The 16,379-nt window shown below is 39.3% G+C and overlaps 1 protein-coding gene across 1 annotated transcript in view; it reads left to right on the top strand.

Moving 5' to 3' along the window:
• The first annotated feature begins 480 nt into the window (after nucleotides 1–480).
• LOC128979323 (chondroitin sulfate proteoglycan 4-like) overlaps nucleotides 481–16,379 on the top strand; it is a 36,318-nt gene continuing 20,419 nt past the window's right edge. The window contains exons 1-5 of the mRNA XM_054397539.1: nucleotides 481–583; nucleotides 6,423–6,586; nucleotides 7,178–10,744; nucleotides 11,559–12,029; nucleotides 12,863–13,039. Of these exons, the coding sequence (XP_054253514.1) occupies nucleotides 481–583; nucleotides 6,423–6,586; nucleotides 7,178–10,744; nucleotides 11,559–12,029; nucleotides 12,863–13,039 (4,482 nt within the window). The remainder of the gene's footprint in view (nucleotides 584–6,422; nucleotides 6,587–7,177; nucleotides 10,745–11,558; nucleotides 12,030–12,862; nucleotides 13,040–16,379) is intronic.

Genomic DNA, 16,379 nt, shown 5'->3' with positions numbered 1-16,379 from the left:
CATGGCTCAATCCTTATATTCCAAAAGTCATGGCAGCCTGGGGAAGTCCCCACTGACTGGAAAAGGGGAAACATAATCCCCATTTTCAAAAAAGGAAAGAGGGATGACCCAGGGAACTATAGGCCAGTCAGTCTCACCTCTGTGCCTGGTAAGATCATGGAGCAGATCCTCCTAGAGGCACTGCTGAGGCAGAAGAATAGTGAAGAGGTGATTTGGTCGGTACAATCAGCCCTGGTTGACCAAGGGCAAATCCTGCCTGACAAACCTGGTGGCCTTCTGTGACGAGGTCACAACATTACTAGATGAAGGCCAAGCAACTGACATCATTTACCTGGACCTCAGCAAAGCCTTTGACATTGTCCCGCACGATATCCTGATCTCCAAACCAAAGTATGGGTTTGATGGATGGACCATGCAGTGAATACAGAACTGGCTTGATGGCTGCACCCAAAGAGTGGCTGTCAAAGGGTCCATGTCCCCATGGAGGCCAGTGACAGTGGAGTCCCTCAGGGATCAGTCCTGGAACCAGTCTCCTTCAAGATCTTTGTTGGCAACATGGATAGTAGCACTGATTGCACCCTCAGCAAGTTTGCTGATGACACCAAGCTGTGTGGTGCAGCAGACATGCTGGAGGGAAGGGTTGGCATCCAGAGGGACCTTGGCAGGCTGGAGAGGTAGGTCCATGACAGCCTCATGAGGTTCAACAAGACCAAGTGCAAGGTCCTGAATCTGGGTCAAGGCAATCCCAAGCACAAATACAGGCTAGGCAGTGACTAGCTGGAGAGCAGCCCTGAGGAGAGGGACTTGGGGGTGCTGGTGGATGAGAAGCTCAACATGAGCTGTCAATGTGCACTTGCAGCCCAGAAAGCCAACCAGATCCTGGGCTGCATCAAGAGAAGTGTGGCCAGCAGGTCAAGGGAGGTGATTCTCCCCGTCTCTGCTCTGGTGAGAACACACCTGGAGTACTGCATCCAGTTCTGGAGCCCCTATTACAGGAAGGATCTGGACATGCTGGAACATGTCCAGAGAAGGATGATTAGAAGGCTGGAGCACCACTCCTATGAAGACAGACTGAGAGAGTTGGGACTATGCAGTCTGGAGAGAAGGCTCCAAGGAAACCTTATGGTGGCCTTCCAGTATCTGAAGGGGGCCTACAAGAAAGCTGCTGAGGGACTTTTTAGGATGTCATGTAGTGACAGGACTAGGGGGAATGGAACAAAACTGGAAATGGGTAGATTCAGATTGGATGTTAGGAAGAAATTCTTCAGCATGAGGGTGGTGAGACACTGGAACAGGTTGCCCAGGGAGGTGGTAGAAGTCCCATCCCTGGAGGTTTTTAAGGCCAGGCTGGATGTGGCTTTGAGCAACCAGATCTAGTGTGAGTTGTCCCTGCTCCTGGCAGAGGGGTTGGAACTAGATGATCCTTGAGATGCCTTCCAACCCTAACAATTCTATGACTCTATGAATTGGTTTGAAGCTGAGGCAGAGTAGGGTTAGACTGGATGTTATGAAGAGGTTCTTCAATATGAGGGATTCTTCAATATGAGGATTCTGGAATAGGCTGCCCAGGGAGGTTGTGGATGCCTCCTCCCTGGGGGTGCTGAAGGCCAGGCTGGATGAGACCTTGAGCAGTGGAGTCTAGTTGAGAGGTGTCCCTGCCCATGGTGGGGACGTTGGCATAGATGATCTCTGAGGTCCCTTCCAACCTAAGCCATTCTTGGAATATACCTGTAAGTGTTATCTATGTTGTTTTTCCTTACACTATAGACTTCTGGCCAAAGCATTACCTTCAACAGGGCCCTCCTGAACATGTTGAAAACAAAAATACTGTCCAGAATTGTTTTGGTGGGTTTTTTTTATGTAAAAGGGTGGATATTAAGGGCAGGGAAGGGATATCATAAAGCATCCCTCATTTTTCTCTGACATGAACCTTTATGGATTACATAAATATTAAAGTATTTCTGGGTTACTGATTCAGGCACAGTAGAACAAGCCTTTCCATCTGGCTTTCTTTGGGAAGAAGACGTAAAAAGGATCTCAAGAAGGAAAGGACTAAGATACGTGGTGCTTTGGCTCTTTCATGTCCACAGTGGAGACCAAAAGGAGTTGAGCAGACTTTAAGTCTGCATTAAATTACTCCAGTAAAGAAGTGGATGTGGAATTGTGATTCCAGGATCATGATTCTTCCTTATGATCACTTTGCATTACAGAGAAGATACATAATCTAGTCTGAAATGAGAAACAATAACAGAAAAAATGTGGTAGTGGTGGTGAAATTAAAAATTATTCTTTCAGTTAGCTTTTTAGTCTTGTGTTTGTTACTGGATGGGTGCATGCAGCTTGTGATGAGTGTGTAGTGAGGCCAAGTTTGGTTTCTTCTCAATATGTTTAGTTATTAGTTTTAGCAATTGAGAAGAGTCAAGGCTTTCATTACCTTGTCCTTTGAGTACTGAAACCAACAGGAAAAATACTCAAGCTGTAGCAGTGTGTTGAATGAGAATGAAAAATGAACAAAAAGGTAAAATGCTAGTGTAATGCCACCACTAGATGATGAATGAAGCACAAAATGCTCTGTGGTTATGAAGGCATTTGCTGTGCCTGGCCTGTTTTCTCATGATTTCTTTTAAGAAAGATGTGGACAATGCTGGTCAGATTAAGTAAAGTTACTTAAAATTCTCAGAACTTACACTTCCTGTGTGAATTTTATCAGTTACAGTGAAAATATTAGGGAGGGCTTTTGGCCCAAATGTGGTATTTCTTGTCAGTGTTGAGCACTGGCTCTAAGGGAGAAGGGAGAGAGATGGGGACCATAAATGAGCCAGTAATTCAGGTCAAATACATCTTTAGGTTGGCATGCCAAATGATTATTCTGCTATGTTTTTGAGATGTTGTATGTCCCTGTCCAGATCCATGAAGGGATATTATAGCTGAAGTAGACCTGACTAACTCTCAGCTGCTTCCACCTGTCTTTTTCCCTGTGAAGCACAGAGCTGTTGCAGAATAGGTTGTCTGTCCAGACACTTCAGATTGCACTGTGTGGTCTGCAGAATTTATCGATTCCAGCAGCAAGGTAGCTTCAAGACTGGTGCTGTTTGGTGAACGCAACTTAGTTTGGATAATGGTATGACTAACATCAAATGGTCCAAGACAAAATACCCCCGTCTTCAAAAGCTGTGACACCAGATTCATTTTGAGGTCTTGAACATGGTTTCAGCTGGAAGTAATTCTAAAAGTGTCTGCTCTAGAGGAACTTGATTCCTATACTATAATAATATGCTTCTTAGTTTGGTAGGTACTGCAGCAGAACTCACACCAAGGCCCTGTAGGTGGTCTTGGCCCAAGATCTTATTTAGTGCTGGATCAGTTCCTAGGCTGATGTTGAGATTCCTGCCCCACCTTCAGTGATGGATTGCTTTTGTGGAAGGCAAAAGCTTTAACCTACTTTTCTTTTTTAATTTCCAGGAAATTCCTATACAGTATAAATACCAAACTTTTCTAGTGGCACACCTCAAAATACTGACTCTGCAACTTTGTTTCTAGTTATTCTAAATTGCATTTAGTAATCCATGGATGAATTTATCTTTCTGCTCAATCACTTCTTCAAAATCCTATGTTTTTCCCCACATATTTGAGTCTAATGAAAATATGATGTCTTTAAAAGTTATCTTCAAGTTCTCTCAGCAGTCATTAGTTTTGATTCAGAAAACCACCAAATACATTTGGGGGCTGTCTTAAGTGATCATAAGGAAACTTTCAGGGCATTAACATCTGTTAAAGACTTGGAGTTAATTTGGTAATTTCTGAGGAGCTTCACTGGTAAAATTATAATGAAATCTTTTACTTGCTAATTATGTAGGGGTGAATGGAGATTTGAACAGAATGTGACTTGCTTCTTGGAGTCTCAGTAGGGTCAGGAGGAGGCTTTGTCTGCTCATGGTGAAACTTTCTTGTACCATTATACTAATATTCTGGTATTACTACAATGGCTAAAGGCAATGGAGTAATTTTTGGTTAAGAGAGGTTGTTTCAAACATCTAGAATATACTTCCTCTGATCTCCAGGAAAAAATATCTCTGTGCGTCATTTGCTGAGGTGCAAGTCAGGTGACTCATCTATCTTACCTGTGTTATTGAGTCCAATGCTCTCTAAGTAGGGACAATCTGTAGTCCATACAGTAGGTAGACAGTGACAGTCCTAATACAAATTTACCATAATACAAAAATTACAATGATTTAACACGTTTCCTGGTTTATTAGTAAAATTTAGTCCCTGTGTTGGAGGCTTGTCTCTATTCCTGTTATTCCAGTAGTTGCTTTAAAAGGGGTGTCTATCTTCATTAACTCCACAATAATTAATATTACTATGTACAACAAATGGTATTGGTTCTTTTACTGCATAGGTTTTATGAAAGGCCTGTAAAGTATATTAGAGCTATTTGTTCAAAGCTGCTTTGCTACTAAAAGTAAACTGCTGAGGAGAAAGCTTTTTTTCTGTGCAGAGTGGTGACTGACTACTTGCAAGAACTGTTTGTACTTTCATAATCTAAAAATCTTGTCCTGTGTTGCTACAGGTACTTAATATAACACACTATTACGTGGCTTTTGGCTGTGGAGTTAAATACTATTCTTGGGAAAGCCATTTAGAATTTTGATGTATACTACAGAAAATTTTTAGATACTATTAATGGTTGTTTCCTGAAACAGCTGTTTAATGAGAGCTTTTATTTGTTATTTTATAATGTGCAGCCAGACTTTGTAAGAGCCACCAGAGTGTGTTAGATTAAGCAGAGGCACAGGAACAATTAAACCTCAAAAGTCCTTTTGAGTTATGATTCATTTTAAAAAGAATGTTAGAATGAGAAAGTTGTCTCAGAGTGAACCTAAAATCTGCAAAATAAATATTTCACTGGTGTCACTATTTAAAGAGTTGTGCCCAAACACAGCTGAAAGCATTGTAAACCCTGGCAGATGGAATAGAAAATAGGCCTGGGGAAAAAAAAAAAAAAAGAAGGTCAAGGATCAGCTAGCTGAAGGAATCAAGGCTTTTACCAAATCCTTCTTAAATAGGTCAAGAACAAACCCCCTGCAGAGGCAGTTGATTAAGTTATCAGTATAAAAGAAGCACTCAGAAAGGGCATGGCTACTGCAGAGAAGCTAAATGAAGTGGCATTTACTGCTAATTGGGAAGGTTCTCAAACGCCGTTTTTCTGGGGGGTGAATGAAAGGGGTGAAACTTCTTACTACTTTGCAGTAGTTTTTAAGCTCATGCTTTAAACTGCCAGCAATCCTGAAGCCTAGTGGATGGCAAATTTTATGACAATGTTTAAAACTAGAATAACCAGGGGACTGTAAGGCTGTCATCCATACCGTTCACGTTTATGGATACTGTAATAAAGGATAAATGATGCAGATGTAAGTAGGATCAACTTGAGAAGAGACAGTAGGACTTCTTTAAAGATTGGTTCTGCTTTACAAATCTCATCTTTCCTGATGGAGCTGGGAAAAGTGGCTGAGATTTAGATTCTCAGAAGGGTTTTGGTGAACATCAAAGGCTTTTGAACAGCCACTGGAACAGAGTGTAGAGGTTTTTTTATTAAGTAATGGATTAAAAGATAAGGATCAGGGGTAAATTTATGTATTTGTTTGTTTGTTTTGCACCTGAGGGAAGTTACCAGCAGAGTTTTTGAGGTTTTGGTCCTGGGGTGCTTGCTGTTCAGTATAGTAATAACAGGGATGGTAAAAGCAGCGGGTTGTCAGGTGAGAAAGTCACCATTCTTTAAGGCAGAGAAGAGAGGACAAAGAGGGGAGGAGGCCTGCACCGAGCTGAGTGACTGGCCAGTGGCAGCAAGGGTGGCTGGAGGCTGCATATGGGAAAAAAGAGGGCACTTCAGCCTGGAAGAAAGATGGGTGAGAACATACAAAAAAGTCATGCGGATGGTGGGAGACCTATGGATCTCATCAGAGATGACAGCAGATGTCTCTGATGAATGGGTAAGAGCATGCTGAAGATGAAGACGTTTCAAAGAGCTAGAGGAGTCCTTCAGAGAGAAATCCTTTGGCAGTTAAAGATAGACTAACTGTCACAAGCCTGTGAAAAATACCAGAAACAAAAAAATAATTGGAAGAGTGTTTGAAGGATAGTAATAACTGTGATTGCACAGTTCTTACGATTCCTTGTCATCACTGTTGGAGCTGAAATACCAGGCTGTATTCTCTGATTGTCCATACAGGTGTGGCCATTGGGCACTTACCTAGATGCTTGGACTGATGCATTTGATATCTGAGATCTAATTTAATTCATACATAAATAAGTATATAGAGAGTTATTACAAGTTATTTCATATACATATATATATAGCTGGAGCTAAGATTTTTTTTCCTGTGACTAATTTTTGTTTGGTTTACTTTATTCTTTTTCTCCAGTATCATTTTATGGTCATAGCTATGTTGAGTTGAACATGGCAGAATCATCCTCTCAGACATCGCTACAGTTGCGGTTTCGAACAAGCAAGGCTCATGGACTGCTTTTTCTTGCAGCTGGGAAGAAGGATTACTGTTTAATGGAGCTACGTTCAGGAATTCTACAGGTATGGTTTTAACTGTAACTGAAAAGATATGTATAGTCTGTATTTTTTAGCATTGTTCTTTAAGCTGTTTTCTTCAGCAACTCTTGAAGTTTATGTTTAAAAAATGGGAAAATCAAATCATATACTTGATAATTTCAAAAGATATTATTTCTTTCTTACAATGACAGTTATTAGAATTGACCTTTAAAGCATTTCAGATCTCTAGTTCTTAAATATCTTTGTGTTGAGGCTTGAAATTCAGTAAAGGCAGCATTTCAGATTTGATGATGTTAGCATAATGTGAAATGTTTGGATCCAAATAATAGTTTTTTGGTAAGGTAAGTTCTTGAAAGATCATGGTCACCTGGGTTCTCAGGAGTTGTTTGGCCTAGCTGAACTGCAAAGGTGTGCATTCCCCTTCTTCAGCAATTATTAAATCAGGTGGCAAATAACCTTACAGAAAATTTTAGTGGGATTTTATTTTTTCAATTGTATCTTGTAAATTATGTGCTTAACATGGAAATTTATTAAAATTAATGCATTAACTATATATTAATATATGATTGTGAAAATCCCACTTTGGATTTGATAGTTTCAATCTGTCTCTTTCAGCTGAGAATTAACTTTGGCGTGGAGGAACGAGTACTGCATTCTCAACAAAGATCTCAGCTGAATGATTTAGCTTGGCACCTGGTTGAACTATATCATGAACATGATAATGTGACATTGGTAATTGATAAACGTGATAGATCTAGTACAAAAATGCCTGGAATTCTCTATGAATTAGATGTTGATTATGGATTCTACATAGGTGGAACAAGTAAACTTGATGCTCCCTACTTTGTTGGAGCACTGCCCAGTTTCCGAGGATGTATTGACGATGTGTTGTTCAATCAGCTAGACATTCTGATGCCTCTGAGAACTTCTCCTGGCCTTAAAAATGTCCACGAAGTTTCAGTGGGATGCAGTGATGAATTCTTTGCAGGTGAAGATAAAGCCATTAGTTTCTTCAGTTCAAGATCCTATATTTCTTTCCCATCATGGAATATTGATAATGAGGGAATCTTGGAGTGTACATTCCAAACTTCAGCTGCACATGGCTTGCTGCTATACCATCCTGGGCAAGCAGGAGACTTCATTGCAATGGAAATGGAAGATGGATTAATTACAGTCTATGTTGGAAAACGTAAGAGCAGAACCCAGCTTTCCTCTCATAGGTCAGTCAATGACAGTCATTGGCACTACATCCATCTGAAATACACTGCAGAATATTTGCAGCTGACATTGGATGAAGAAACTATGAAAAAATCGTTGCCTCACCACAGTAAGCTGCTGCTTCTGAAGGGATCTCTCTTTGTAGGTGGTGTGGATGACAGCACACGATCAGAAGTGATTAAGCTAGACCTAATCTCAGAGTCTGGGAAGCATGCCAAAGGAGGGTCCTTCAAAGGTTGCTTAAGAGACTTGAAAGTCAATTCAGAAAAGAAATCACTGAAGGATGTTCTGGTAACAAAGGATATTTCAGCTGGTTGTGAAACACAGAGTGTTTTTAATACAAATCTTTCTTTAGAGATGGCTGTAAAGAACCCTGCTGTGAAAGCAGCCCCAACATTTACCATTTCCCCTGAAAGCTATGTCTCTCTGGACAAGGAAGATGGAAGCCATTTTTTAGTTCTAAGTAACTTGATTGTACTAGAGGGAGAACAAGCTTCACTGGAATCTAAACATATTAAAGTCAGCTTAGAGTTTCAGAAATTAGAGATTCATCAATCACAAATTCTTTTTGAAATAAAGGAACCGCCTTCTCATGGATACTTGAAACTAGATGTTGAACCAGCACAGGAGGTAAATACATTTACTATGCAGGACTTATGGCAAAGGAAGATTCTTTATGTCCATGATGGTTCTGAGGACACTTATGATTATTTTAATTTCTCCATTTCTACCAGCAGTGAGAAGATAGTGCTTCCATATTTACAAGGAAATGAACAACATGTGTTTAGTATTAATGTCACTCCAGTAAATGATGCACCTGAGATCACACTTCCTGAGGGTAACGTGCTGTTTCTTTTAGAAAACTCAAAGAAATGTTTGACTAGTGATCTAATAAAAGTGCTAGATAAGGATACAGATCCTGTGAACCTCAGTCTTTCAGTACTTGGAAGTCTGAATGAAGACGCAGGATTTTTAGAAAATTCAAAGCATCCTGGAAAAGCTGTTACTACTTTTTCTAATGAGGACTTAAGAGAAGGTGCTATTTTCTTTGTGCACACAGGTGTCAAGAACTCAAGGATTGTTCTGAGGGCAAGTGATGGTGAGAAGGTGAGCAGCACTGTTGTGTTACGTGTCATGGCAGTTTCTTTGGATTACAGAGTTGTCAACTCAGGAATAAAATTGCTCCAAGGTGTTACAGCTCTTATAACACCTATGCATCTGGCAGTTGAAACAAATACTAGCCTCCAGGAGCTGGAGATACGTTATGAGATCACAGAGCCACCCCAGTTTGGAGAGATCCAAAGGCAACATTCAAAGGGGGAATGGAAGCAAGTTAACTCTTTTTCTTACCGCTCTGTTCAACGTAGCCGTGTGAGATACTGTAGCACTTTTAAAGAAATTCAGTTGGAAAATATTACTGACCAATTTAAATTCAAAGTTAGTGTAGGAAACAGAATCACTGAAGAGTACACATTTCCTATCAAGGTGAAATGGTTGAGGTACAGTTTATTGAAGTACACTCCTCTAGAACTTGAAAAATCAAAAAAGAAGTACTTGAATTCAGACAATCTTTTTGCTGTGATTGTGGATCTAGAAATACCTGAAGATGAGCTTAATTTTAAATTGCTGTCCCTACCAAAGAATGGACAGATATTGCTTAATGACCAGCCTTTGAAGAAAGAATCAGTCTTTAGCCAGAAGGATATTAGTGATAAAAAAGTAGCTTATGAATTAATCAACAGATACCATGAAGACAACCATGATTCATTTAGATTCCTCATTTCTACAAAGTATCTGATATCACATTTATATGACTTTGAAGTCTACATCAAATCAGATTTTGGAAATGTTATTTTGACTAACAATGGCCTTACTGTTACTGAAGGTGAAGGAGAGTTAATTACAAGCAAAAACTTGTTTGTGCAAACACCAGATAATAAAACTTTCCAATATAAAATTACACAGTTTCCTAAGCATGGGAAATTAAAACTCATTACATTTTCAGGCTCATTTGAGAGTAATGACAGTATCACCACTTTCAGTAACAAAGATATAACTGATAAGCGCCTTATGTATGTACATGATGACTCTGAAACTGCATTTGATGGATTTCTTGCCAGAGCTTCCAGTGAAGACACAGGAATGCAGACAAACTTTGACCCAGAATTAGAACCTTTGTCAGTAGAAATTAGATTCAACATTTCTGTCCAGCTGAAGAATGATGAGAAACCAATACGTGTAGTTGATAAGATATTTAATGTAGTGAGAAATGGGCAACGATTATTAACTTTGGCAGATCTTTGCTGTCATGATCCTGATTCTGATTTTGATGATGGACAGTTGCTGTATACTAGACGTGGCATTTCTAATGGGGACTTGGTACTAGCAAATGATACTTTGCACAGAGTCTACCAATTCAAACAAGCAGACCTGGAACAAAAGCAAGTTCTGTTTATACACCATGGTGCAGATTTTGGGCGTTTTGTGCTGTTTGTGACAGATGGCAAGCACTATACCTCTTTGCTTCTAGAAGTTAATGCTACTGATCCTTATGTTAGGCTGGCAAATAATACAGTCCTGTTGATTCAAAAAGGGAAAGAGGAAATTGTTAGAACTGCTAACCTAAGTGCTGTTACAAACCAAGATATCAGAAATGACAATGAGCTTACATATGAGATAGTCTCTTTCCCTAAATATGGAAAAATATATGTAAATAATCTACCAATGGATTATTTTACTCAACTTGATTTGATAAAGGCGTATGTGACCTACAAGCACGATGACAGCAGCAACCTTATTGACATGTTTAACTTCACGGTCCATGCTAGAGATACCCATCTAGATGCTGGAGTGCATGTTCGCATATATTTGGAAAGTCATCAGTGGCCACCAAGGATTGCAAACAAAAACCGTCTCCTCGTTGAAGAAGGAAAACCAGTTAAAATCAGTAAAGGAAAACTGCAAGTAAGTTAACTGTGTTGTCCATTTCTGATCTTGCAGCAAGTTTTCTTCACTGCTTCATCTGTTGCAGGGTCTTTAGTTTGTTTGTTTTCTTTTGGTTTGCACTAACACAACTGCTTTCTGGATGCTTTATTCTGAAGAAACTGACACTAGTTGGTTTCCATTTCTAGAAAGGAAAAATGGTTATGTTAAAGGAAAAAGGCTGCCCACAGTGTTTGACTCTCTTACATATTGGTGCTTGAAAAAGGTAAGACTTGGAGCTGCTGCACTTGTGAATTTGTTTTATTTGTAACAGTTCTTGGATCATTTTTAGTGGAGCTGGTGGCAACTGGCATGGAGAAAAGGGTTTTGTCTCATTCAGTTTGGAACTACCCCAGTTAGCACTGTCTGAGGATAGCATCCAGACTCTTTAAAACTGCCGTCACAAACCTGAGGTTCTTTCTCTTCAGTTAAACCCTTCCAAATGTTAGTGTGTAGCCTTTAAATAACCACAGCCAGGGGATTGTGGCAGTACTTTGCTGTGCTGCTGAAATCCTTATTCAGGCAGGGCCCTCCAGCTATTACGCTGCTAGTTAATTCCACAGTGTGTGCCTTTTCAAAATCCACAAAATGTATTTGGGGTTACAGAATACTCCATTGCCTTGTTTATTTAACTCATGCCTACTTAAAGTGTTGTATTGTAACAGGAACCATGTAATTTGAAGAATACTGGTTAATTAGGTAAACAATCCCAGGGTTAAAAGTGAAAAACTCAGAAGAGAATGACAGAATTTCTCCCGTTCCTGCTTAACAGTTGGGGTGTATTTTTAAATTTAAGGTTGTTCATGGCAACAGTTCTCCGTCTGAGATTGTATTCACAGTGCAACAGCTTCCAGTACATGGATACATTCGGAAGTTTTCCTCAGAACACAGTGATCTTGGTGCTGACCAAAGGCCAGTTTTGAGCTTCACACAGCAAGATGTTGATGAGGGCAAAGTTCAGTATGTGCAGACAGTTTCTGACCAGCTAGAAGACCGCTTTTCTCTGGATGTGACCAATGGTGTCCAAACAGTGAGTGGAATAGAGATCTCTGTAGACATCATCCCCAGAATGATTCCACTGGAAGTACAGAACTTCACAGTAATTGAAGGGCATTCAAAAGCCCTGATGGAAGACTATCTAAAAATTTCTAGCAGACACTTTGCAGGACTCAGCTGTGAATTTATTTTGACTGAGCAGCCAAAACATGGATATATTGAAAACTCTCATGCTCCTGGAATAACACTTACCACATTTACCAGAAAACAGGTACTACGTTTGGATCTGCTTTGCTGTAGTCACTATTAATTCTTTCTATTGCTAAAAGTTATGACATGATTTGGTGGGAGGTTTTGAGATGTGCGAGTTTGGGCTTTATTCTGGCTATGTACCAAAGGTTGTTCTGCCATTGCAAGCTGGTCATTTGGGCTTGGAAGGGATGTCAGGCACATTGTTGTTGTGAGCCATGTTGCTTCCTTGTGTGCTACTGATGAGAAAGACCAGAGATCACAACCACTATTGTGCTATTATCACAGTAGACTGGTGGACCACTCACACTCAGGCAGAGTTGTTGATACGCTTGAAACCTAAGGCAGGCAACTGTGAGTACATTTGAAAAGAGCAGAAGAAATGGTGTGTGGATTGAACAAGGAGAAAGGCAGAAAAAAATACATTTTTTGAAGTCATGTCCTTGCTCATTGACAGCCAAAATACGCATGATAAGCTAATTTTCAGACTTTAAGAAGCAAAACTGTATCATAATTCATCATCTGCTAACACTGCATTTCGTTTATAGGTTCCAGGAAACATAGTGGCAAGTATAGTGGGATTGGATTTTTTGTATTCCCTTCAGTAGGAACAGAGAATGCCAAGGCTGACTAGTTAAGATGTTCTGTCTAGAGGAATGTAAAGTTTGCTATTGTCAACAGAAAAAATACAGAGGTAGAGATCAGATATAAGCATAAATAAAGTCTTACAAGTCATAAAAATCTAAGGCTATAAATACGGAGGGGAGTGACTAGAGCAGTTTGCTTATTTTTTTTTTAATATGGCATTCATCTTCTTTTAGCCTTTTTAATTTTTCAGGCTGTTATATTTTTCAGGTGGAACAAGAATTAATCTACTATGTTCATGATGGCAGTGAGGAACTGATGGACAATTTTACTGTGATAGTAAACAACACAGAACTGTGGAAACAAAGCTTGCCCCGTACTGTATTTATTACAGTTACTGCAATAAATGATGAAACTCCTGTTATAAAAGTTAACAAAATTCTTCGGGTATGTTTGTCAACATTTTGATATTTTAAAATTATTTCTAACTTGGTACTATTTAATGCTTCTTCATTAACAGAGTTTTAGGTTTGTATCTATTGGAATAATCAATAAATGGTGGTTCTGTGATTTAAATAAATTGATGTTAATGAGGTGAGGCAGTACACATGTAATGTGCACTTGGAAAGGTTCTAGTTATCATGAAAATTTTCTGCTGGTGTAAAGTTCATCTAGAAGACTGTCAGAGCTTTCTTTTAATCTTAAGAGTAAATGAAGTCTCTTCACTAATGTAGGGCTTGTGGGATGGAATAACTTGCACCTGGATCGTTGCTGTGTTGTTGTGTTGTTTGCTAGGGCATCTTGAAGGCTGTCAATGAACAGCACAGCTTAGGAAAGTACCAAGAGTAGTGATGATTAGGGTGTCATCTTCTCACCATTGTCTTTGTGTGGACTTCAGACCCTGTGCCTCTTGCTGTTAAGGCCTGCTAAGGTGCATTCTGCTGGCTGCTTCTCTCTGAATTCCCAGTGGGCTAGGACAGGAGAAAAGAGAACATTCTTGCTGGCACTTCATTAGAGAATTAACTATGTGTGTGGGATTTCAGTTACAAAAGAGAGAGGAATGTTTCTGTCTTCAAAAGTTCCTGATAAGAATAGCATAATGCAACATGTGAAAATCTAAGATGTTATAAGTTATCAAAATATTAGTGATGGCAATGAAGCTACTGCTATGTGATATTGAGCTAAAAAATGGACTTATTTCTATATCTGCTTCCCTCCAGAATAAAATTTTTAAATTATGATTGATGCTACCTCTTAATAACTATAGCTGGCTTTTTAACCTTTGAATCTTCAGTAGCAGTAGGTAACCAGAATTAATTTTTACTGACACTGAGCCCATGTAAACCAAAAAGTCTCTATGTGTAAAGGCTTCCAAACTGAGGTCTGATGGGTGAAAACCAATTAGGTGACTCTGAAAATCAGAATGAAATTAATGTGGGTCAGGTAATGAACCTAGTTCGTCTGGTTCACAATAAATCAACTGAGAGGTATTAAGATAGAAGATATTTAGGAATAGATTGAAAGAGGCTAAGGGGTTATTTTGAGGCTGCATCATCCCCAGTGCTGTGTGATGCAGTTTAAAATTTGGTGACGCCTACAGCATGCATTTAATTTTACATATTTAATTGTATGTTGCAGAGGGAGGATGGATTACTGTAAAGTTGGTCACATGAGAAAAGACATGCTTTAGAAACTGCAATAGTAATACTATTGTGCAGCTTTGCTGTGACAGCGGGTAATCCATAATAATCTGCAGATACCCATGATGCACAACTCCCTCCCCTGTACAGAGACTGCTGGCAGAAGGGCAGACTCACATCACAAGTGTTTGGATGGTACAGAGTAAAGCCTTCCCTGGTTAAAGTGGTACACTACGGACATCAGCACAGCACGCAGCTAAGTCTGTCTAGTCACAGACAAGCAGTATATGTCCAGTAAGAGGTTTTTCTGTCTCCCTTCTGGTGCATTGCTGACACTGAACTGCAGTTGCTTAACAGAACTGAGGCCATGGAGTGTGCTGCAGTGTGGTATATGGATTTTTCTAAAAATACCTGTTAAAGTTTAGAGTTCCCAGGACCAATGATAATAGAACTTAACCTAGCCAAGTTGATCTTGTCTGCTGGGGAGGCAGTATGCATACTCAGAACAGGATGCTGCCTTTATGCCTGTGGTTTTGCTGGTTGTGCATGAGCTATTGCTGAGAAATAACCTTTATATTTGTCATGAGTGAGTACAACCATTTAAGTTGTCTGACCTATAGCACCTCAGAAATTTTGTGCATCTCAGTAGGAAAACTTAGAACCATTGAACAGCTAGAAGCAGATTAGCATATCTACTTTTGCATATCTGCTTTTGAGAAACAGCTTTTGTGAAGAACTGTGTTATGTAGCCAGTGATGTTGACATGGATATATGAGACTTTATTTTGGCTTTTGTCGTGTGGCTTCTGGCCAAGTACAAGAAATTGTTGGGCATGTGCACACTTGCTGAATGAGTCCTTCAGCTCTATCTCCCTCACTTCTGAGGCATCCATAACATTCCTTCTTTAGACAGGCTTGTATGTTGATAGCAAGGTTATGAACACCATCAAGATTTTGAATACCATGGAGGAGGTTTTCAGGAAGACAAAAAAACAAATGTTTTGGGAGCTGTCTCTGATTGTGCTCTAGAAAGTGCAAATAAGCGAAGTTTTTAGAGATCAGTAGGGTTTTTTGTTTGTTTTATTGGTTAGGCTTTTTTTTTTTTTGGTTGAGAAATGCTGAAGTATGGCCATTAGCATAATGCATGGCATACAGAAAGTTTTACTGTCCTGAGAGCTTCTGAAATGTATGCTAGTAACCCTTGCATCTACAGTGATCCTATTAGAAGAGTAACTGCATCAGGCCTATGCTTATTTAGAAACTGTACAGCATTTTAGGTATAATTTTCTAGAATTTCCACAGGTTCTTTGGTAATATTTTTTCGGAGATGGGGATGGGGAAAGAAAATAGGATTTTTTTCAAGAACATCACCCTTATTTTCTGTGTTTATGTATATTTTGAAGTATGTGTGTGATGATCTGAAATGACTGTATTGTCCTATTGCCACAAGAGGGCTGCATTTTCCTAGAATTAGACTTCTTTTAAAAAGGCCAAAATCCCAAAACCCAAATTCAAACAGATTTATTTATTTATTTATTTTAACCTTTTGACCTCTTTTTTTTTAATGTATTTAAAGCACTCACACAGTATTAAAATGTCTATGAATAGAGTGTCTGATAGGATATGTAGCATGCAAGGGCATACTGATAAGCTGAATGCTATAAGTAGAGCAGAATTAATTCTTTCCCATTGGGCATGGTCATGAGCCTTTTTTTTTTTGATCATGCCTGTGGAATGTGTTAGGCACCTGCAAGATTAGTGTAGTGCTGCATCTTGGAAGTTAAAGACGATTTTCATGATGCTCTTCAAAGAGGACTTGATCCCTGATATAAAAAATAAGTCAGTTGTAGAGTATTTGGAGTTTCAATTGTATTAGAGATTGTGCTGTCCCCTGACTTTTTTTTCTTCTCTGCTGGTGAAAGTTGAGTATGTTGAATGTCTTGCCTGCTGTGTAGCACATGACACTAATATTCACATGTATATGTTGGAAGGTAGCTTCTTGACTCAGTTATCATAACACAATTTTGTTATGTATGCAAGAGTTTGGACAGTGTCTGGCAAATAGATCACTCATGCTGCAACTATGTAAAACTCAAGCTGGTGTAGGGTGTATTTGCTTATATTATTTTGTAGTCTTGTTTTTTTTGA

This window comes from Indicator indicator, chromosome Z, assembly GCF_027791375.1.
Source record: "Indicator indicator isolate 239-I01 chromosome Z, UM_Iind_1.1, whole genome shotgun sequence".
In the NCBI taxonomy this organism is placed as follows: domain Eukaryota; kingdom Metazoa; phylum Chordata; class Aves; order Piciformes; family Indicatoridae; genus Indicator; species Indicator indicator.
Note: the sequence above shows the minus strand (reverse complement) of the source record. Positions and strands in the feature narration are given on the sequence as shown.